The 23,739-nt window shown below is 38.7% G+C and overlaps 1 protein-coding gene across 1 annotated transcript in view; it reads left to right on the top strand.

The window, feature by feature from the left end:
* LOC150084532 (ecdysteroid-phosphate phosphatase-like) overlaps positions 1-23,739 on the top strand; it is a 390,193-nt gene that overhangs the window by 231,557 nt on the left and 134,897 nt on the right. Inside the window, exons 8-9 of the mRNA XM_090375298.1 lie at positions 17,508-17,754; positions 21,263-21,389. Of these exons, the coding sequence (XP_090231424.1) occupies positions 17,508-17,754; positions 21,263-21,389 (374 nt within the window). The remainder of the gene's footprint in view (positions 1-17,507; positions 17,755-21,262; positions 21,390-23,739) is intronic.

Raw genomic sequence — 23,739 nt, 5'->3', positions numbered from 1 at the left:
ATTTTAACCAAATGAACAGAACTTCATCTACTGCTTGGCATTTTCCTTCACGCTTTCTTTTTCTGGTTTCACTAATCACATTAGTGTTTGTGTGATGTGATTTTAACAATTTTGATAAAGATGACTGAGGCACTCCTAATTTTACTGCCGCTTCTCTTTGAGACATATTGCTAAAGTTTAATTTATTGTACATTTCTATAATTCGTAACTTATCTTTTACACTCAAATTCACTCTCTTTCTGTTCACTGACATTTCTTTTTTTTTTTTTTTTTTCTTTTTTCGGTTCTAAAATTTAAAACACAGTAAAAAAAGATAAGTGTCAATCAATAACAAAGCACACGACACATAAATTGGAACTAACACAACACACTCACAGTGAGATGAAGTTTAGATTTAGAAATTAAGAGAAGTTTCAGTGAAGGGGAAAACGCATTTCACCATAATAACGTGAAAACACACAATTCCAGCTATCAGTATTATCACAAATGCAGTAAGATCGAGTTTACTACCTGTTTATTGCACTAACGGAATTGCATTAACAGAAAAGCCCAATAAACCGTAAACTGCAAATTGTTTTTATTGTTTTATGGTTGTGACCTCCAGAAATGTGCTTGAGAAAAATATCACAGAGGGGTTCAAAATTGATTCTTATAACCAAAATGTGTTTCTAATAAACGATGAAAGTGCAGTGTATTTTATTGATTTGAATCAGTTCTTCGAAATTTCATTCTATTAAGTGGCTGATTCTAATAACTAGTGATCACTATAAAATGTGCTTACTGTATATGATATCAAAATTATTTTTTGCATCCAGTTTATTTGTGACCACATCATAGCATCAAATCAAACTGGTCAGACAAGAATTTCCTCTAACAAACCCATGATTTGTCTGAATTATTACTGCAGTCTTATCTAGATAATCTTGCAATGCTTTTCTAACCAGTGACTCCATTATTTTCCCCTGAATAGAAGTTTAACAGGTCTGTAATTATTCCTGTAACCCTTTGACCCCTCACCCCCCTGCGAGGACCTCTCCTGAGCCCAAGGATGCTCTCATAATTATGGCTAAGGGTTAGCTTACTTCCTTTGCTGCCTTAGCATTAGCATTAGTAGAGGCATTTGATGCAAGAAAGCAAGCTTATGCAGCATCAGCCAAAAAAAAAAAAAAAAAAAAAAAAACACTTCCACTTCACCCCTCTGTTCGTTCAAAATACCTGTCCAGCTGAGCCTTAAACTTATTTAGGCTATCAACCTCCACCACAAAGGATGGAAGTCTGTTCCACCAACCAACCACCCGCTGGCTAAAGGCAAATTTCCGCACGTCTATCCTACATCTGTCTTTCCTCAATTTGAATTTATGCCCTCTCAGGTGATTATTCTGAGCTAGAGGAAGAATCCCATCAGCATTGAGCATGCTTAAACCATTCAAGGCTTTATACACCTCTATCAGATCACCTCGCTGGTGCCTAGTCTCCAGACACTGTAATTTGCAAAACTTAAGCCTTTCTTCGTAAGAGCACCCCTTTGTTCCATTCACTAATCTTGTTGCCCTTCTCTGTACTCGTTCCAGCAGCTCTACATCCTTCTTGAAATGAGGCCTCCAGACCTGTATACAGTACTCTAGGTGTGGCCTGACCATCGCCTTATACAATGGAATAATCACCTCCTTATCCCTGCTAGAAAAATTCCTGTATATCATTGACAATACTCCATGAGCTACTCTTGCAGCCCGTCTGCACTGCTCAGAGAACTTCATATCTGCCTGCACAACCACCCCCAAGTCCCTTTCATTCTCTACCACTGTCAGTGTAGTACCACAGAGTTGATACGTTGCTCTGGGGTTGCTGTTTCCCATGTGTAGTACTTTACATTTGTCAATGTTAAACTTCATTTGCCACCTCTCAGCCCATCTGCTCAACCTTTCCAGATCCTGTTGCAGCAGCATAGTGTCAGTAGTGTCCTTGACAACCCTGCCAACCTTTGTATCGTCTGCAAACTTGGACATTAATCCCGATATACCATCATCAATATCATTTATAAATACAGAAAACAATAATGGACCCAACACTGAGCCCTGAGGGACTCCACTAATAACATCAGTCCACGATGAGCAGTGTCCATTGATTACCACTCTCTGTCTTCTCCCCCTCAACCACCCCTTTATCCATAGCAGCAATTTGCCTCCAATGTCACACTGCTCCAATTTGTGTAGCAGTCTTCCATGTGCAACAGTATCAAAAGCCTTTCTAAGATCCAAGTATATAATATCAAAGTTATTCCCTGCATCCAGTTCTTTTGTGACTGCATCATAGTATCCAATCAAGTTGGTCAGGCAAGACTTCCCCTTAACAAAACCATGCTGTGTCTGAGCTATAACTGAAGTCTTGTCTAAATGATCCTGCAGTGCTTCTTTAACCAGTGCCTCCATTAATTTTCCTGGAACAGAAGTTAAGCTCACAGGTCTATAATTACTTGTATCAGCCTTTGATCCTCCTTTGTGAATTGGGGTCACATTTGCATATTTCCAGTCTATGGGTACCTCCCCTGAGTCCAAGGAAGCTCTCATAATTATGGCTAAGGGTTTGCTTACTTCCTTTGCTGCCTCCTTTAGTATAACTGGATAGATCCCATCCACCCCGGGTGCCTTTCTTGTGTTTATCTTCAACAGTTTCTCCTCCACTTTACTCCCAGTTATTTCAAGATTCTGTAGCTTACTGCTAGAGTTGAATACACGTCTGGCATTCCCCTGGCTGAATAACTCCTCATGTGTGAATGTCGATGCAAAATATTCATTTAGTTTGTTAGCTACCTGAGCAGGATCATCAACACTTGACCCATCAATATCAAGTGGACCAATCTGATTCATCCCTTTCCTTCTAGAGTTTACATAAGTAAAGAACTCTTTGCTGTTTTTCTTTGCATCCCTTGCCAAGGATTTCTCGTAATCTGCCTTCGCCTGCCTAACCTCCTTTGTAACTTGGTTGCATATCAACTTGTATCTATCATAGGCTTCTGTGTCATGTGTTAATTTGTATGTATCCCATGCATTTTTCTTCTCTGCCATATGCCTCATTAGTTCATCTGACATCCATTTTGGCCTAAACCTTGAACAATATTTCTTAGTTGGTATGTAAAGCCTAGTAGCTTCCAAGATAAGTTCTTTGAATGCTTCCCATTTTGAATTTGCTGTTGGTAACATCATCAGTTGGTCCCACTGTATAGAATTTAGATACTGTCTCAGTCCATCGTAGTCGCCTTTACGGAAGCAATAACCCTTCCCTTTACCCCTAATGGTAGTTACCTCTTTGAGTAAATCCCACTTCAGCACACTGTGATCACTGCCACCTAGTGGTTCATTTATCTGCAGATTCTTAATGCATGAAGAATCACTGCTGATAATCAAATCAAGAGTATTACTCCCTCTAGTTGCCTCCCGAACATGCTGATGTAGAAAACAATCATCCAATAAATCCACAAAAGCCTTGCTAGTGTGTGAGTGACCAACCCACAAATTCGAGACAATATCTGGGAAATTAAAATTCCCCATTATAAGTCTCTCTGATTTACTGGCCCACTCTATTTCCTTGTACAGTTTCTTATTATACTCATCAGAGTCGTTAGGCCCATAGCACATTCCTACTCTCAATTTTGATCTCCCAATGCTTAGGTCACACCGAACTGACTCGACACTGCACTGTCCCGCAATGTCGACTGGCTTCGCTTCCTTGGATTTTATGTGTTTCTTAACTAATAGCATAACCCCTCCTCCCTTCCTATCCTCTCTGTACTTTCTGTAGACGTTGTACTCCTCAAATTCCAGTTCTGCATTCCTTATATCTGTGTGACACCACATCTCTGATATCCCAACAATATCCGCCTTTGATGCTTTGAGCAATACCTCAAATTCATCAAATTTATTTACCAAACTCCTAGTATTGGTGTACACGCAAGTATACATTCACCTGTTCTTTTTCTTAGCTACCCTAACACAACCCATGTGTTTACTTGTACCCCAATGACTCCCAGCAATCTCTGAAATATCCTGCATCTTATTTTCCAAGCTGCTGCTTATTCCAATAGAAGCAGTGCAAGAATCACTTTCACCTCTGCCAGTGGCTACTGTCAATCTATTGGTCTTTGTCTCCCCCGAAGCTAGCAGTTTTCCGACCCACCTAACACTGCCTCGATAGCATCAGCAAATATTCTTGCACCCTTTCTATTTAAGTGTATCCCATCCCTGTAGAAGCAATCTCTCCTGTTAACAAGTACAGTCCAGGCTGAAAAAAATTCTACCCCTTGAGCCTTGCACAATCTTTCCAGGGCTGAATTGATCGACAAGGCTCTCATCATATACTCCCTCCTATCGTGTCTGGGCAGAATTGCAGACACTTTCAAATTCAACCCTAATTCTCGGCTTTTGTTCAACAGTGACCTGTACTTGTTAAGTAATTCTGCCGGTCTCCTACTCTTAATATTATTAGTGCCAACGTGTACAACTATATCACCTTTTGTGCCCTTAAAAGATGATATTCGCTCTACAACGTCATCAACCTTTGCCCCTGGCAGACATACCCTGGTCCTCTTCCACCTATCTTTTTTACAAAGCATGTTCCCCGTTTCCCTGACAATAGAGTCACCAACAACTACTAGTTCCTTCGGGACCAGCGCATTCTGCCTTGGGGGTTGTCTCTGTGTCACGCGATGCCCAAGTGCAAGCTCTGGCGTTGATGTGGGCAGCTGAGAGCTTGATGGGCCCCTCAATTTAGTTTCTTCGAGGGCATCCACCCTGTCCTTCAAGCTCTCATATAGGCCCATAAGAACGCCGAGTTGTTGCCTGATATCGATACACTCCTTGCATCGCGCACACACAAAGACATCCCCCTTGGCAGTATCATGTCCCGTACCCGATTGCTCTGCAAACATCAAGCAAACAGTGCATTTTATAAGGCTGTGAGTCAGAGGACAACTGCCCCCCTCAGTTCTGCTCTGAGCCACAGCACTTCCATTAGCTTGAGCCTTTTGCTTTGCTGCTCTGGTCTGAGTCATGATTCTATTAATTTATTAATTAATTATGTTATGTTATTAATTATATTACGTTTGTAATCTAAGTCGTTATATGTATTTATTGAAACGTACAATTTAACTGCTAACGAAGTTCAACTAACGCTATCTAGTATGGTATCACAATGGCGGGAAAGTTAATAACGGTAGCGGTAGTTACGAACACGTGGAAACCCTTACCGATACTTTTACAAGGCTGAGTAAAGAATAAATACACCAAATTAATCAAAAAATCACAAAATAATGTTATACTACTAAATTTAAATCAAAAGTTTTAGAAAAACAATAATTTCAAATCAATAAATAAGAAAAATCCACTTAGCGGCTTGGAACACGACCGCCTTCTTTAATATAACTGGATAGATCCAATCCACCCCAGGTGCCTTTCTTATGTTTAACTTCAATTTTTTATCTACTTTGCTCTCAGTTATTACAAAATAATTTAGACCCATGTTAAAGTTTAATACGCTTCTGTCCTTCACTTCCCTACAGAATCCTTCATGTATGAAGGTAGATGCAAAATACTCGTTCAGTTTGTCAGCTATCTGAGCAGGATCATTAACAGTCGAACCATCGATATCAAGTGCACTAATCTGATCCATCCCCTTCCTTCTAGAGTTTATATAAGTAAAGAAGTCTTTGCTGTTTTTCTTTGGTTTCTTTGCCAAAGATTTTTCGTAATCTGCCTTTGTTTGCCTAATCTCCTTTGTGACTTGATTACAGACTAGCTTATATCTGCCGTAAGCTTCTGTCACCTGATCATTTTTATGGATCCTATGCATTTTTCTTCTCTTCTATTAGTCTCATTAGTTCATCTGACATTCATTTAGGCCTAAACCTTGAACAGTATTTCTTAGTTTAATTTAAAGAGCCTAGTAGCCTCCAAGATTAATTCCTTGCTGTTTTGCATATAAGTATATACAAGTATGCTTGCAATTCTCTTTACTCTCAGTAATTCTAACATGGCCCATGCATTAACATATTCCATGAGGAACCCCCGCAGGTCTTAAAATCCCCAACACCTTGCTTTCTAAGCTGCTGCATATTCTAATAGCTGTTCAAGAATCACTTCCATGTCTGCTTGTGGCTACTGTTGATCTATTAGTCTGTGTATCCCCATAAACTAGCAGTTTTCTAACCACCTAGCACTAAGCCGTGAATTGAAGAGGTTCAGATATTCCTGTAAAAATAGTTAATGAGTGCAGACCACACCAAGAAAAATTCTATCCCAGGAGCCTTTCACAGTCTCTCCAGAGCTTAAATTGATTGACAAGGTTCTTATTGTATACTCCCTTCTATTGTCTGGACAGATTGCAGACACTCATTTTCACTCCTAACTCATGACTTTTTTCAATATTACTCTGCACTTGTTAATTAAATGCTCATATCTCCTTCTTTTTATATCAATGTGTATAACAGTATCATCTTTTGTACCCTTAAAAGATAATAGCTGCTCTGCAATACATCAGTTTTAGTCCCTGGCACACATACTGTGGTCCTATTCCACCTGTCCTCTTTGCACAATATTTTTCCGATTTCCCTGACAGTTGAGTCACCAAACTATAGAAGGATGTTATTGTGATGTGTGTAGATTAGTTATGATTAAGTTGGGATTTTTTTTTTTTTTAGCAAATAAACAGATGTTTTACAATTGGTACAAGTTACCATCCAATGTGGTAAAAATCTATGCTTAAAAAGTTCCTAAAAATAATGAACGTTAGTTCCAGTTAAGACTTTTAAATATGAAAATTTTCAAGTTCTAGATTTGCTGTTTGTGAGAGAGGGAGAGCTTGATACATTCCACATTCATTTAAAAATTAACTTGCCAGGTTTCAGTTAAATACAATGTAATATTATTTTAAAAATTTGGTTTAATGAAATTTTTCATTTTAACATTGGAACTGAACAGTTTTTTTTTTTTTTTTTTTAATAACCTGGCTTGTGTTACTAATTGAACAGGTACTTTGCATCAATCTTTATGGACAAAAGACCTTTTTTATAACAGGCTGTGTAAGCAGGCTCAGTATTATGAATTAGTGATATTGAAATCACAGAATATTATCAGTAAAACTTTGAAGCCTAAAGGCAACTAATGCTTTTGGAGTTGATGGCATATACCCAGTAATTTTGAGGGAGTTGGTGATAAAGCCCAATGAACCTTTAAGGTTAATTATGAAGAAATCATTGGACTTAGGAGAGATTCCTTTGGACTGGAGAAATTCTAATATATTGCCAATACGTAAAGGCATTTCTAAGCATGAACTGGATAACTACAGGACAATCAGCCTGACATCAGTAGTAGAGAGAAATTGTAGCGTATTTAGACAGAAACAGAATTTAATGACATGCAACATGTTATATGTTGTATTTGAAGGACATACAACATTTTGTTAAAGGAAATTTATAATTAACTAATCAGGTCAGCAATTTTGACAGTCATTCATGAGCTAGATATAGAAAATAGTTTCAACATCAAAAGCTCTTGAGATCACAGGAAAGATTCTCGTGTGGAGTGCAGAATAGATGTCAAACAAGGAACCGAGGGTGGTGATTAATGGATACTTTTCAGAATGGGTTAATGTTAGATGGGCCCAATGAAACATTTCCAATTTTCATAAATGATAGTGGTGAGGGATACAGAGATCATTATATTGAAGTTAAAATTTGCCAATGATGTGAAGAATTGGAAATCTTGATCACAATGGGAAAGGTTTGTGTTCATGACTAAACAGAGATTCTTCAGGATGATTTGGATAGGCTAGATAGTGTTCAGAATAGTGGCAGCAGGTTTTTAATGCAGCAAAGTGCAATGTCTTATACTTACAAAAAACAACCTTAAAATAACTTAAACACTTGGGGTTGAATTAGCATTAGTAGAGAAATATGATGCAAGAAAGCAAGCAGCATCAGCCAAAAAAGAAAACACTTCACATTTCACCCATCCATTTGCTCTAAAAGAGTCTCCAATTCTTCCTTGAGTTTATTTTAGGTTGTCACAGACATTCTCTCAGATATGCCAGACAAGCTGTACTTGCTACCTGGGAGTCTAAAACACTGATGGAACTGATATTCGGTTGACCCTCAAGTCAAGTGGACCCAATTTCGGCGAAGTCCGGACAGTCTGTGACAGCCAAATCATCTGCTTGCACCTTCACGATGGTGGGACGGTTAGTAATTCTGGGTATAACCTCTATACACAAGTACAAGGACCACCCAGGTGTGAACCAACGTAAGCAGGGGTCGAGGTGTGGTGCCCACAACGCATGGAGGAACGCCGCCCCTCTATGTTACCAGACAGTACTAGGTGGTAGATGACTCTCATCAACCGGTGCAATACCACCACTTTGCTTATTGGAGGCTTGAAGTGGTGGAACTCATGTTTAGTCTCTAGAGCTAAGTTCCGGTCAACCCTTCCCTATCTCTTCCATCATGCAGTATGATTGATGAACATCGGTGTTCATCTTAACGGCGTTCGCAGGCCAGCAGCTAGTTAGTACCCCGGACCGAACTTATTGGTAACTCTCTAGGAGGCTTCCGGATCAGCTAGTGTATAATCTTGCTACCTCTACTCTTCCAGATAGTGACTGGAGGGAGTCCGAGTAGTGTGTATGCGGGGAGCATTGTCGAGGCCACATTGTCAAGAATCTGGGTATATTCTTACCACATGTACGCCATATCCAAAATTTTCATTACTTCATACAGCATGTCCCACCCACTTTTCCTTACTATTGAATACATCATGAATTGTCAAACTAATAGAGAAAGCTTATCTGCAAAAAGATCTAAATCTCCCAAGCACTTCCTAATTCATTTCACAAATATACGTGATCTCATTTCTAATCTCAACAATGTCCATTTCCACTTGCAGTCTGCCAAACCCCATGTACTTTTTCTGACAGAATCTCAGTTATCGATTGTTTCAACTACTGCTCATCTCAGATGCCTAAATTATTCGCTGTATGATTCCTTTCGCCTCAAAGGTGGTACTTGTGCATATGTCCGTTCTGATATTCCCTGTCCGAGACTTGGCAGTTTGGAATCTCCTCTCTTTGATCTTCTGTGGCTTAAAATCTCTCTACCTCATAATTCATCTGTTGTCTCTACTGTTCTCCCAACTCCACTAATCACTTGGAGCTCTTTGACTTCCTCTCTTTGCAACTTGACTTTCTCCAATCCAACTTTCCTAACAGTGAGGCAATTTTCCTTGGTGATTTTAATGTTCACAATTCCAGCTGGCTTCCATTTTCTACTCAAACTGACCCAGCTGGTCGAGATGCTGAGTCTTTTGCAATTACTAATGACCTTGCACAGATTGTTCATTTACCTACAAGAATACCAGACAATCTTAATCATACAGCCAATACGCTTGATCTTTTTCTCACAAACAACCCTTCTAAGTACACGGTCGAAGTGAGCGGTTGTTTAGGCACTTCAGATCACAACTTGGTGATTGTCTCTTCTCCAATGGAACCTTTATCTCATGGCTATTCCCAACCTCGTGTTGTTCGGCATTACAAGAATGCAAAATGGGATGACCTGCAAGACTACTTTTCTTCTTTTCCTTGGTCGGATTACTGTTTTGAAAACTTCTGATGTCAACGTTTGCTCAGATCGTGTCAGTGAAATTATTCTTGCAGGAATGGAATCCTTTATCCCACACTCCACTTTAAAATCTCGTCCTTTATCTAAACCTTGGTTTTCCAATAAATGTGCTAAGGCTGTTCAAGAGAAGAATGTTGCATATCGTAATTGGCTTGTTTCTAATTCTTCAATTTCATTTTCTGCCTACACCAAAGCTTGCAACAATTGTAAATCAGTTATTAATCAGTCTAAACTAGATTTTGAACAGGCTAAGAGTAGAAAACTTGCTTCTTGCCCTAATGGTAGCCGAGCATTCTGGTCTCTTGCCAAAGCTATTGGCCAAAACTTTTTCCCATCTCTGCTCCCACCTCTGTCCAAACCAGATGGTTCTGTTGTCACTTCAGCCAAGGATAAAGCTGACCTGCTAGCATCCCATTTTTCTTCCAACTCATGTATTAATGATCTTGGCAAAACACCTCCCACCATTCCCAACACACTCCATTCAATGCCTCCTGTGGTCTTCCGTCAAAAGGATATCAGAAGGATTTTGACGAATCTTGATGCTAAGAAAGCTCCAGGTCCCGATGGTATTTCTCCACTTGTTCTCAAAACCTGTGCTCCTGAACTTACTCCTATTCTTTGCCGCCTTTTTTCACTTTCTTATTCCAAAGATGTTTTTCCTTCTGCTTGGAAATTTGCTCATATCCAGCCAGTTCCTAAAAAGGGTGACAAATTCCTCCCATCCAATTATTGTCCCATTGCAATATCTTCTACTCTTTCTAAAGTAATGGAGAAATCAATTAACCGCCAACTCTTAAAATACCTAGAAACCTTCCGTCTGATCAACAGTCGCCAGTATGGATTCCGTCAGTGTCGATCCACTGGTGATATTCTGGCTTATGTTACCCATTTATGGACTAATTCAATGGAAAGGTTTGGTGTAACACAAGTAGTTGCTCTTGACATCTCAAAGGCTTTCGATCGTGTTTGGCGTAAAGGTCTTCTAAACAAGCTTCCATCTTATGGTTTGCCAACTGGTTTTAGTAATTGGTTATCCAGTTTTCTCTCTGATCGCTTACTTAGGGTGATGGTAGATGGCTCTCTGTCTTCTAACTTCTCCACTAATGCTGGTTTCCCCCAAGGTTCAGTTCTTTCCCCCACTCTTTTCCTCTTGTATATTAATGACCTTCTTCCATTAACTGGAAGTCCTATCCATAGTTTGCCGATGATAGCACATTGCATTCCACTTTCCATTTTGAGAAACCTTGTCCTGCTCAATCAGCTTCAACTTTTCGAAAATCTGCTACCAATTCCTTAAATGCCGATCTTCAGGTAATTCTCCAGTGAGGCAAAGACAACTTAGTTGATTTCAACCCTTCTAAAACTCAGTCTTGTCTTATATCTCGCAAAAAGGATTCTTCTCCTCCTATGCTCCGATTTCTAGGCAAAATGATATATCTCTTTTGGGGATTACCCTGACTTCTAATCTCTCTTGGCACAAGCACATTACTAATATTGCTTTCTCTGCATCTAAAAAAACTTGGTTTTCTCTTTCGCTCTCGGTGTTACTTTTCTTCCAAACAGCTGCTCACTCTGTATAAATCGCAAATCTGTCCTGCCATGGAATATTGTTCCCACAACTGGGGTGGTGCCCCTAAAACCTCTCTCAGGCTTCTTGATTCCATTCAGAAGAGGGCAGTTAGGTTAATTAATGATTCATCTCTAACAGAGTCTCTCCACTCGCTTTCTCATAGACGTACTGTTTCTGCTGCATGCCTCTTCTATAGATACTTCCATGGGAACTGTTCTTCTGAATTGGCTTCTATAATTCCCGCTCTCTCTTTCAAAACAGTCCGAACATGTGCCACCACCAGCCAACATCCATTTACTGTCCAACTTCAAACTCACAGAACCAACTTTTCATCTTCCTCGTTTATTCATTCAACTGCCGTTTTCTGGAACAACCTTCCTTCATACGTATTTCCTGAAAATTACAGTCTACAGAAGTTAAAGTCCAATGTCAACAAATATCTTCTTTCATCTTCTCAACCTGCAACCCAAGCACGGTACTAAGTACTATAGGTTCTAATACCTCTCGTGTTTGTGGTTTACATAAAAAAAAAAAATTTAAGCTATCAACGCTCACAATAACACATGGAAGTTTGTTCCAGCAATCAACTACCCGCTGGCTAAAGGCAAACTTCTGTACATCTATTCTACAGCTGTCTTTCCTCAGTTTGAATCTATGCCCCTCTCAAGTTTGTAATCTCCACAAGAGGAAGAATCTCATCAGAATTGAACCTGCTCAAACCATTCAAGGCCTTATACACTTCAATCAGATCATCTTGCAAGTGCTTAGTCTCCAGATGCTACAATTTTCAGAACTTAAGGCTTTCTTGGTAAGAGCACCCCTTTTATTCCTCTCACTAATCTTGCCCTTCTTTGTATTTCTTCTATCAACTCCACATTCTTCCTAAATGAGGCCTCCAGACCTGTATGCAGTACTCAAGGTGTGGCCTTGACCATTGCCTTATACAAAGGGATAATCACCTCTATTATTCCTGCTATGAAAATTTCTGTATATCATTGACAATACCTCATGAGCTGCTCTGGCAGCATGTCTGCACTTTTTAGAAAATTTCATATCTGACTGCACAGTTACCCCCAGGTCTTTTTCTTTCTCCACTAACCTGAGTGTAGTATCACACAGTTGGCACATCTCTCTGGGGTTACTGCTATCCATATGCAGTACTCGCATTTGTCAATATTAGACTGCAGTTGGTACTTCTCAGCCCATCTACCCAACTTTTCTAGATTCTTTCAGTAGCATACTGTCATTACTAACCCTGCCAACCCTTGTATCATCTGTAAACTTCAACATTAATCCTGATATACCTTCATTGATATCATTGATAAATATACAAAACAACAATAGGCCCAACACCAAATCCTGGGGGATTCCACTAATTAAAGACACAATTGTGGTTTGTGGTTTACATAAAAAGTAACACAGATATTAGGTATCACAGACATTGGATTGTAAAAATTGGGAGGTTATAATCCCATTGTTTAAGGTAATTGTATGACTACACTTGGAATACTGTGTCAAAGTATGGTGACCACACCTAATAAGATAGAGCCTCTTGAAAAGGTCAAAAGATTGGCAAACAATTTGTAAAATCTGCAAAAGGGTGCTGACATATTTGGAAACTAGGAATTGCAGAATGGAGGTTGATATGGTCTTGCCGGGGGTTGGGAGGGGAATTTTACCTATGTGAAGAGGGAAACACACTGGTAATTTCTCTTTTTATATATGTATATATAAAATGTTTACCTCTTCACATAGGTAAAATCCCCCACCCGGCCCCCGCCAAGACCATATCAACCTCCATTCTGCAATTCCTAATTTCTATGTGTGTGTGTGTGTTATTTGTGAGGTTTTTGTTTAAGTAATTTTTATGAAACTACTTGCCTATCATGTGACTGCATAGACACAGCTAGTAAGTATATTTATATGTCCAGTTCTGTTACTAACACGGATGAGAAATTGCACTCCTGGATAACCTGAGCACAGAAAAGTAAACAGTCATACACTGTTTACTTTTCTACATCCAAATTCTTCCACACTCTGAGCTATTAGTGTAATATGCGTGCAGGAGTGTCTACTTCTATTTAGATTACCTTTCTGATTTTGCCTCCCATTAGCTAAACAACCAGACAGTGCCTTTTAACTATAATACACAACATTTACATATATATATATATATATCTGATAATTAAAATAAATGATATTTAAAATAAAAAACATCAGCCAGTAGTACGGCAAAATTCAGAGCGAAATGAAACGCAAAATAATATAAAATAAATAAACAGGGAGGGAAAGTAGAAATAATAAGACAAAAAGGTAGTCGATAATCCCCTATATAATTTAGTCATTAAACCCAATTAATAAAAATGATGTAAATTTAAAATAATGCCAATTATATATAATTTAGCGATACCCCCCTCGAAGGTACCAGTTCCAAAAGACGTGAAATATCACCAAAAAGGGGTTAAAGAAACTACAAAAACTAAAATATCAAAATAATAGACTGACCATTATGCCCCATAATGGTCAGTCTGGGGGGGGGGGGTCAGTCAGGGGGTACCGCTAAATTATATATAATTAGCATTATTTTAAATTTACATCGTTTTTATTAATTGGGTTTAATGACTAAATTATACAGGGGATTATCGACTACCTTTTTGTCTTATTATTTCTACTTTCCCTTCCCTGTTTGTTTATTTTATATTATTTTGCGTTTCGTTTCGCTCTGCATTTTGCCGTACTACTGGCTGATGTTTTTTATTTTAAATATCATTTATTTTAATTATCAGATATAATTAGGCTTCATGTGGAGGATGTGCATTTGTTGCCTCTAATGATAGCTTCATATTCATATTTATTTATTTTTTTTATTATTTATTTATTTTTATTACTTTTGCCTAACTTTTACATCACATTATATAAATTAGTGGTAGTAGTGGGTTGATATGCTAAATAAGCAGTGCCTGTGCCGCCATCTATTCTTTTCCTTTCTATTATATAAGCTGGTTAAGCTTGCATTATGTCAGTGGTGTGGCTCTGATCAAGAGTGCTGTCTGTTCTATAGATTATTTCTCGCTGCATAAGGACCACCGCCATGCAAATCCTCTGCATTGGTTGATCTATCAGAGAATGGAAGGGTGGTTTGGTTCTTCGATATTTCCGCCTTTGCGATGATTTGTATGACGATTGAAATGCAGCGATTCCATGACCATTATTGGCCTCGTGGTCCTCTGTCGATATGGGGCATAATGGTCAGTCTATTATTTTGATATTTTAGTTTTTGTAGTTTCTTTAACCCCTTTTTGGTGATATTTCACGTCTTTTGGAACTGGTACCTTCGAGGGGGGTACCGCTAAATTATATATAATTGGCATTATTTTAAATTTACATCGTTTTTATTAATTGGGTTTAATGACTAAATTATACAGGGGGTTATCGACTACCTTTTTGTCTTATTATTTCTACTTTCCCTTCCCTGTTTGTTTATTTTATATTATTTTGCGTTTCGTTTCGCTCTGCATTTTGCCGTACTACTGGCTGATGTTTTTTATTTTAAATATCATTTATTTTAATTATCAGATATAATTAGGCTTCATGTGGAGGATGTGCATTTGTTGCCTCTAATGATGGGATTCTTCCTCTTGCTCAGAATAATCACCTGAGAGGGCATAAATTCAAATTGAGGAAAGACAGATGTAGGATAGATGTGCGGAAATTTGCCTTTAGCCAGCGGGTCTTTCGTAGGTCAAACAGACTTCCATCCCTTGTCGTGGAAGTTGATAGCCTAAATAAGTTTAAGGCTCAGCTGGACAGGTATTTCGAACGAACAGAGGGGTGAAGTGGAAGTGGTTATTTTTATTTATGTTACTTTCTTTTTTTTTTTTTTTTGGCTGATGCTGCATAAGCTTGCTTTCTTGCATCAAATGCCTCTACTAATGCTAATGCTAATGATAGCTTCATATTCATATTTATTTATTTTTATTACTTTTGCCTAACTTTTACATCACATTATATATATATATATATATTCTTTTTCATATTATTTTTAATTGTACAGTAAATCCCAAATAAAATCTGAGTTTCTGTACCTTCCTAAACGTCGACAGATTTTTATAATTTTTCATTTGTTATATAATTTATTTTATATTTTTAAATATTTTACTTAATGCTTTCTCCCTAGTGCAGTAAAATCATGTGGTTTCCTTGCTCTATATGACTAATAATAAATTAAATGAATTTGATTTTCATTCTAAATGAATTATTTCATTATTGCTAACATTGATGCCAGGAAGGTTATATTGTCCTAGCCAAGAAATAAAATAAAATAATTTCATTTCCTCATTTCTTCCAATAATTAAGCATTATAGTCACTGTAGGCATTACTGCTACACCTGTGAGATGTAACTTGAAAATAATGAGCCCACATTAATTGTTGTTTAAAGATTAAAACCTATGATTTTCTGTATCTTTCTAAATATAGATAATTTTTTATAATTTTTCCAGACTTATTGTAGGAGTGCACCTTATAGTGTAGGTAAGTAGAACAAATGTACAATCCCAGCACATTTGTTTTACTTTTAATTTGTTGTAATGGTAGCATAGGAACTTTACTGCTTACTGATGCTTTAAAGCTTGGAATTGTTTGTTTATAGTTCAGTTATTTATAAAACTCTTCCACATGATCTAACCATTATCAACAGTACCAATAGCCATAATGTATTTTTAAAAGATTTGTTTATTATTTTTTAATAATAAGGTGGCAGGTACCCTGTTGTTGCAATAGTGACAACCCAGTTATGAAGTATAACTCCACAATATGAGAGATGCCGGATGGTGTGCTTGGTTTAATCTAAACGATATCTCTTGGCTAATTGCCTAAGAGTATGGAGTCACTTATGCATGAGTAATACACACATATCATTTCTACTATCAAGGTAGTTTTAATGCATCATTTCAATTATATCTCATTGATGAATAAGTAACATTGAGAATAAGTAACATTAGCCTTCTCCATAGGTGAAGTGTTACTTCTTCGTGGTAGTGCAATACCATGGCAACTCGTTGTGAAAGTATTCACAATATGAGATATAATTAAATCTGGAGTTTTGTCACTAGAACAATTGTTTCTTCAGGCTGTTTTGCTAAGTCGGTGACAATTTTGCGTGCCGTTTCGTCTGGAACCACCAGACTTCATCAGGACAAGTTGTGTCGGATACACTAAGATGTGATTCGATATCTTGGGATGCATAAAACATGCAACTTCACACACACAAACTTTTTCACGATTTGTAGTACTGCTATAGGTTTGTGCTCTAAAACAGGAATTTTGGTAAATTCTATTTCGTATGATTCCTCTCAAAAAAAAAAAAAAAAAGGTACAGTGCTTTTATCATCACATACGTTGCATTATGGAGTATATTACTGACAGGAGAGAACTTCCATTTTGACTAGGCATGGATGAGAACCCGATCCTCTGCTAGTAATTTTACACGTCTGATGATTGGAAAAATTTACCATGGACTAGCTTCTGGCTCAGTGTATTTCAAATTTGTTTCTCCTCCACTACCCATATACTGTACTTCTGGTACTGAGTTCTGTAGAACATGTTCATATGGCAATGTGACCTCTTGCCCTGCGCATTTGTGTCACGACGCTGGGTGAGTCAGCACAGGGGGGGGGGGGCAGGAGTATTCAAAATTTAAAAAAATAATCTCAATTTCCTCTGTTAGCCATGCCTACAGCAGTCAAAGCTAGCAATGACTTAACTATACATGGAAGTAACTGCGAACCACATAAATATATCCCATTAAATCCAAACTAAATGTATCCCCAACTTAACTTCCCCTTAGCCGGATCCCAAAAATACCCATGGATACTCCATTGCCACTTGACGTGAGGGGAGTGTGGCGGAGGGGACGTTGGAGTGAAAAGAGACAGTGGTCTTAACTGATTGTGGTTAAAATATCTTACTTTTGCAAATTTTAAATGACCATGTGAACACATTTCTAGGGCCTTTGAAGGGGCCAGAGCAAGTGAGAGGACCTGAAGCTTAAGTTTCATTAGCTTTATGGTAAATCCACCTCTGCACACTATATGTGATTTAAAACTATGAGTCAGTTAATAAATAGCTATAAATCAGTTAAGTAATTAAATTTTTTTCAAAGTAATTTCCTTTCAAATAGGTAGTTAAAAACAGTAATTTGAAACATTGTACAAATGTAGCTGAAAGTTTCCAATAATTTTTGTTGTTTTCAATAGTCACGATTCATTTTTCAGGTCTGTGCCATTGTCAAAAAATGTTGCATGGAGTGGTGTTGATGAAATTACTACATACAGAAGACAGTCACTTCCTGGCTTTTGTTATCAGTTGAAAACAGATACTTACCAGAAACACATGCATGTTTTGCCTTCTGCTAAACAAACCTTGTCTTCTACTCAGTACAATGACACTTGTTCGTCAAAAGATGTGCAAGAAACCAAACGAGAATCCCATTATGAAAACATAGAGTCTTCTTCCTTAAAAGTAAGTTTTATAATTTTTACATATTGTATATACTGTATGGCTGATAAGGCTGCGACTATAGAGAACTCTTATAAAATACAATAAAATCCTGTTACAGTGAACTTGTCAGGAGTACTGAATCATTTGGATTTACTGAAATTTCATATGATGAAATATTTCTTATAAATGCAATATACTTTCAAAATGATCTCTGAACAAATATCTTTACTTTTGCAGTACATATATTGATATGATATAGCAATATATGTCAGTAATAAATAAATAAAATCAGTGATCAGTTGCTCCTTGTATCCTTGCTCATCTGCTTTACATTCCTTCCACTGCTCGGCCTTGATGTTCTGGCTGTCCAAGTGGTCTGAAATTTTCTTAGTTATGCAGCTGGTCTGGATCTTGTACATTGTTGGGAGACAGATGTTGGTCTGTACTTCACCGGGTTTGTGGTATCTCTGTCCTTAGACTATTATTATTTATTATTATCATCTGTTTATTCCACAAAAGGAAACCACCCCGGGATGGCAAGGTGCCAGGAGGGTGCTAACTACATGTCAGGGCACGAGATACTATGGGCAGTGGGCTCTAGTCTGCTATTCATTACCTATACTGAACACGTAGTCTCACCCCATATACGCATTTTATATTTAATATATGGTGTCTATGACGCCTCCGTAGCCAGGTGGGAAGGAGTAGCAGTGCATAGCAAACGCTTCTTGATTAGACCGGGGTTCGAACCCGTCACCACCAAATACAAAGGATGCCAAAAGGTCAGGGAATGATCACCGCATATCCCGGAGCAATATAGCCTTAGTTGCTAATGCTCCTAAAAACCAAATAACTAACTAACTATTTAATATATACAGTATTTACACATTAATGATTCTGTACATTCATTATACAAATCATATATAACTTACATATTTACACAACCATTAGGGAAGGTATATTTTACCAGTCAATAGTTAGCAAGGCCGACCGGGCTAGCTGGGTGGGTAAAGTGCCTGCCTGGCAACCCAAAGGTCGTGGGTTTGAGTCCCGCCCCGGGCTTGGATCAAAGTACTGCAAAAACCTTGGGAGGTGCATTATGGCCACAGAAGCCTATGCGCCAACAACTACAAAAAAAAAAAAAAAAAAAAAAAAATAGTTACAAATTATTATTGTTCTTAAAGCAGAATGTTTTACTTTTACTCACTATTCTTTGGTATGTTGTCACTTTGCAGCCGATTCATATTTCGGTAAGTCTATAAGAATTCTGGAAGATCTCTTTCTGGTATATTGCATCCTCAGAGTGTTTCGGCATCTATGTGAAGAGAGTTAAATATATTTGCTGCATTTGATGGAAGATCTTTGCAGGCTACTAAGATTGTTCAGGATTGGATGCAGTGGATGATTTACTCCTCCGCAACGTCTAGCAGTGGCACGTGGTTTGACTAGAAAATTATCCAGGGCCTGGGCATCCACTCTGCCTATGAGCATTTGTGCGAGAGTGTGTATGTTCCTGTTAATTGTCTGCTGCATCCAGGGTATTGATGGTAAGGTTTGAGTAGAGAATGGCCCTTGAGATAGTAAAAGGGTGGCCAGCAACTCTGTTAAGCCATCACATTAAATATACTCAATCCCAAGGACGGACTTATAATGTGAATCAGAAGCTGAGGACCAGATTTAAGAGGCGTATGTTGGAATTGGCAGGACACGCTTTAAAATGTACTTGGTCACTAGCTGAGGATCCCTAATTCCTGCCAGTTTTTGTCTAGTAGCCCATAAAGCAGCATATATTTTTGGATAGTTGATTCCTTGAATCAGAAACTGTAGTTTGTTGGGGTGGCTTATCATCTGGGTGAACTTCTTGTACCAGTAGTTGTGGATGTTATCTATTCCTGGAGTTCACCAGTTATGGGACTTCCTTCCTGATGACTGTTGTATTTGTTGTACTTCTTTCTCCTGAATCTCTCTGTCTATCATCTCTTGTATATAGGTCTATCCAGGGGACACAGTCATTATGGCTAACTTTGATGTTCCACAGGTTACCCCAGAACTCCAACTGCTATCCTGGTTATCAGGATATATATTCAATGCAGTATATTCAATATTTCTATTCTTATCTTCATCCAGCTATAGAGGTGGACCTGCTTTGGCTTTTGCATCCTGTGATGGGTGGTGGCTATTGGGAGCAACAACATCAGGCATCTTTTCGACCTTTGGAAGAAGGGGTCCATCTCTAGTCTGCTATTCATTGGACTGAGCAGTCTGGAACTTTTCAAACTACTTGGTGTGTAGTTTTGTCCTGTACATTGTCATGTTGGTCTCTAGCCCATTATATCATAGTATGCACACATTATGAATGTATTCACTTCCATGCTTCACCAGTGTAGGAAGCACTTCCAGGTAGTTGGGCTTGATGGTCTTGCACTTTCCTTGTATTAGCCATACAGGGGATGGTGCCACTTGCTCCACTGTCTTCCTTGGCAGACCGTCTCTGACTTTTCAAATTGATGCCTCTGCCTGAGGCCTGAACTTGAGTGATTTTATCCTGCACAGCACTCAGTGCAGTATATTCAATATTTTTATTCTCATTTTCATCCAGCTATGGAGGTGGACCTGCTTTGGCTTTTGCATCCTGTGATGGGTGGTGGTTATTGGTAGTGACACCAGATGGCATCACTCTGCCTCTCCCTTCGGCCTTTGGAAGAAGGGATGGCTGAGACAGAGTGATGCCATCTGGTGAAGCAACCTTCGTGATTATTCGTGGATCTGTTCTGCCATGTGTCAATATTGAGGTGTGATGCATGTGGAGTGTTCTCTGATAGTAGTGAATCAAACATCTCAGTGCCACAACCTACTTAAATATTATTGCCAGCTAGATGGTCCCTTTGTGCTTATGGTTTTATCTATGTGGTAATAGTAATTTGTTACAACATGGATTTTAATAATAGTTACATTGAGCAGGATAGTGCACGAAGGTGCATATTGGTTGGGTGTGGCTCAAGGAACATGAAGGTGATAATCCCATAATTCACTCCACATAGTCACTGGATCTCAACCAAATTGAGCATCTGCAGAATGATGGGGAACAAGCTCTTTCAGTAGGATCTAGTAACATTCTTGTGGACAAGACTGGGCTGGCAGCCAGCAGAAATATCTTCTGGGACCAACAGCAAATTTGGTCCATTAACTAATAATCATGACATAAATGATTCAGATGGAGCCAGAATTGTTGGGAACCATTGGGGCCAAAACTGACCTTACTTGTAGAATAATTTTGCCACATCACTGAGTCCATGCACCATTGGGCTCAGTGGGATAGCAAAAGTAGTGATTTGAGACTGCTCTGAGAGCTAAGGGAATTTGTTACTTGCTGTTATGTTGGTGTACCTAATAAACTGGCCAATAAATGAGGTTTTTTTTTTTTTTTTTAATGTTTTTATTTTTGTGTGGTTTTTGTGCTTTGATTAATGATGGCTGGAAAATAAACAAATTTCCATGCTCTTCACTTACTTTATTTTTGATATTTTAGATTAACCAACAAAAGAAGGAAGATCCAGAAAAGAAAAGAGAAATCCGTCATTTGTATGTAATGAGGCATGCAGAAAGAGTTGATTTCACATTTGGTTCTTGGATTCCCCATTGTTTTAATAGTTTGGGTATGTATGTTTTCATGTGTGTTTCTCTTAATAATTTTTGAATTTTGTTAATTTAGCCAGTTCCTAAAAAGAGTGACAAATCCCTCCCATTCAATTATCGTCCCATTGCAATTACTTCTACTCTTTCTAAAGTAATGGAGAAATCAATTAACCGCCAACTCTTAAACTACCTAGAAACCTTCCGTCTGATCAACGATCGCCAGTATGGATTCCGTCAATGTCGATCCACTGGTGATATTGTGGCTTATGTTACCCATTTATGGACTAATTCAATAGAAAAGTTCGGTGAAACACAAGTAGTTGCTCTTGACATCTCAAAGGCTGTGGATCGTGTTTGGCATAAAGGTCTTCTAAACAAGCTTCTATCTTATGGTTTGCCAACTGTTTTTTGTAATTGGTTATCCAGTTTTCTCTCTGATCGCTCACTGATGGTAGATGGCTCTCTGTCTTCTAACTTCTCCACTAATGCCGGTGTCCCCCAAGATTCAGTTCTTTCCCCCCAACTCTTTTCCTCTTGTATATTAATGATCTTCTTCCATTGACTGGAAATCCTATCTATAGTTTTGCCGATGATAGCACATTGCATTCTACTTTCCATTTTGAGAAACCTTGCCCTGCTCAATCAGCTTCAACTTCTTGAAAATATGCTACCAATTCCTTAAATGCCGATCTTCAGGTAATTCTCCAGTGGGGCAAAGTCAACTTAGTTGATTTCAACCCTTCTAAACCTCAGTCTTGTCTTATATCTCACAAAAGGGATTCTTCTGCTCCTATGCTTACCTTTGGTGACACTCCGATTTCTAGGCAAAATGATATATCCCTTTTGGGGATTACCCTGACTTCTAATCTCTCTTGGCACAAGCACTTTAGCATTAGCATTAGCAGAGGCATATGATGCAAGAAAGCAAGCTTATTCAGCATCAGCCAAAAAAAAAAAAAAAACCCACTCCCATTTCACCCCTCCGTTCGTTCGAAATACCTGTCCAGTTGAGCTTTAAATTTGTTTAGGCTATCAACTTCAACAACAAGTGATGGAAGTCGGTTCCACCAACCAACCACCCGCTGGCCAAAGGCAAATTTCCGCACATCTATCCGACATCCGTCCTTCCTCAATTTGAATTTATGCCCTCTGAGGTGATTATTCTGAGAAAGATGAAGAATCCCATTGGCATTGAGCATGCTCAAACCATTCAAAGCCTTATACACCTCTATCAGATCACCTCGCCGGTGCCTAGTCTCCAAACTCTGTAATTTGCAAAACTTAAGCCTTTCTTCGTAAGAGCAACCCTTTGTTCCATTTACTAATCTTGTTGCCCTTCTCTGTACCCGTTCCAGCAGCTCTACATCCTTCTTGAAATGAGGCCTCCAGACCTGTATACAGTACTCAAGATGTGGCCTTACCATTGCCTTATACAAGGGAATAATCACCTCCTTATCCCTGCTAGAAAAATTCCTGTATATCATTGACAAGACACCATGAGCTACTCTTGCAGCTCGTCTGCACTGCTCAGAGAACTTCATATCTGCCTGCACAATTACCCCCAGGTCCTTTTCATTCTCCACCACTGTCAGTGTAGTACCACAGAGTTGATACGTTGCTCTGGGGTTACTGTTTCCCATATGCAGCACTTTACATTTGTCGATGTTAAACCTCATTTGCCACCTCTCAGCCCATCTGTTCAACCTTTCCAGATCCTGTTGCAGCAGCATAGTGTCAGTATTGTCCTTAACGACCCTGCCAACCTTTGTATCATCTGCAAACTTGGACATTAAACTTGATATCCCATCATCAATATCATTCATAAACACCGAAAACAACAACGGACCCAACACTGAACCTTGAGGAACTCCACTAATAACATTAGTCCACGTTGAGCAGTGTCCATTGATTACCACTCTCTGTCTTCTGCCACTCAACCATCCCCTTATCCATAGCAGCAATTTGCCTCCAATGCCACACTGCTCCAATTTGTGCAGCAGTCTTCCATGTGCAACAGTATCAAAAGCCTTTCTAAGATCCAAATATATAATATCAAAGTTATTCCCTGCATCCAGTTCTTTTGTGACTACATCATAGTATCCAATCAAATTGGTCAGGCAAGACCTGCCCTTAACAAAACCATGCTGCGTCTGAGCTATAACTGAATTCTTGTCTAGATGATCCTGCAGTGCTTCTTTGTCTAGATGATCCTGCAGTGCTTCTTTAACCAGTGCCTCCATTAATTTACCTGGAACAGAAGTTAAACTAACAGGTCTATAATTACTTGTGTCAGCCTTTGATCCTCCTTTGTGAATTGGGGTTACATTTGCACATCTCCAGTCTATGGGTACCTCCCCTGAGTCCAAAGAA

The sequence above is a fragment of the Mastigoproctus giganteus genome, chromosome 6 (genome assembly GCF_048544385.1).
Source record: "Mastigoproctus giganteus isolate SK-2022 chromosome 6, ASM4854438v1, whole genome shotgun sequence".
Lineage (NCBI taxonomy): Eukaryota > Metazoa > Arthropoda > Arachnida > Uropygi > Thelyphonidae > Mastigoproctus > Mastigoproctus giganteus.
Note: the sequence above shows the minus strand (reverse complement) of the source record. Positions and strands in the feature narration are given on the sequence as shown.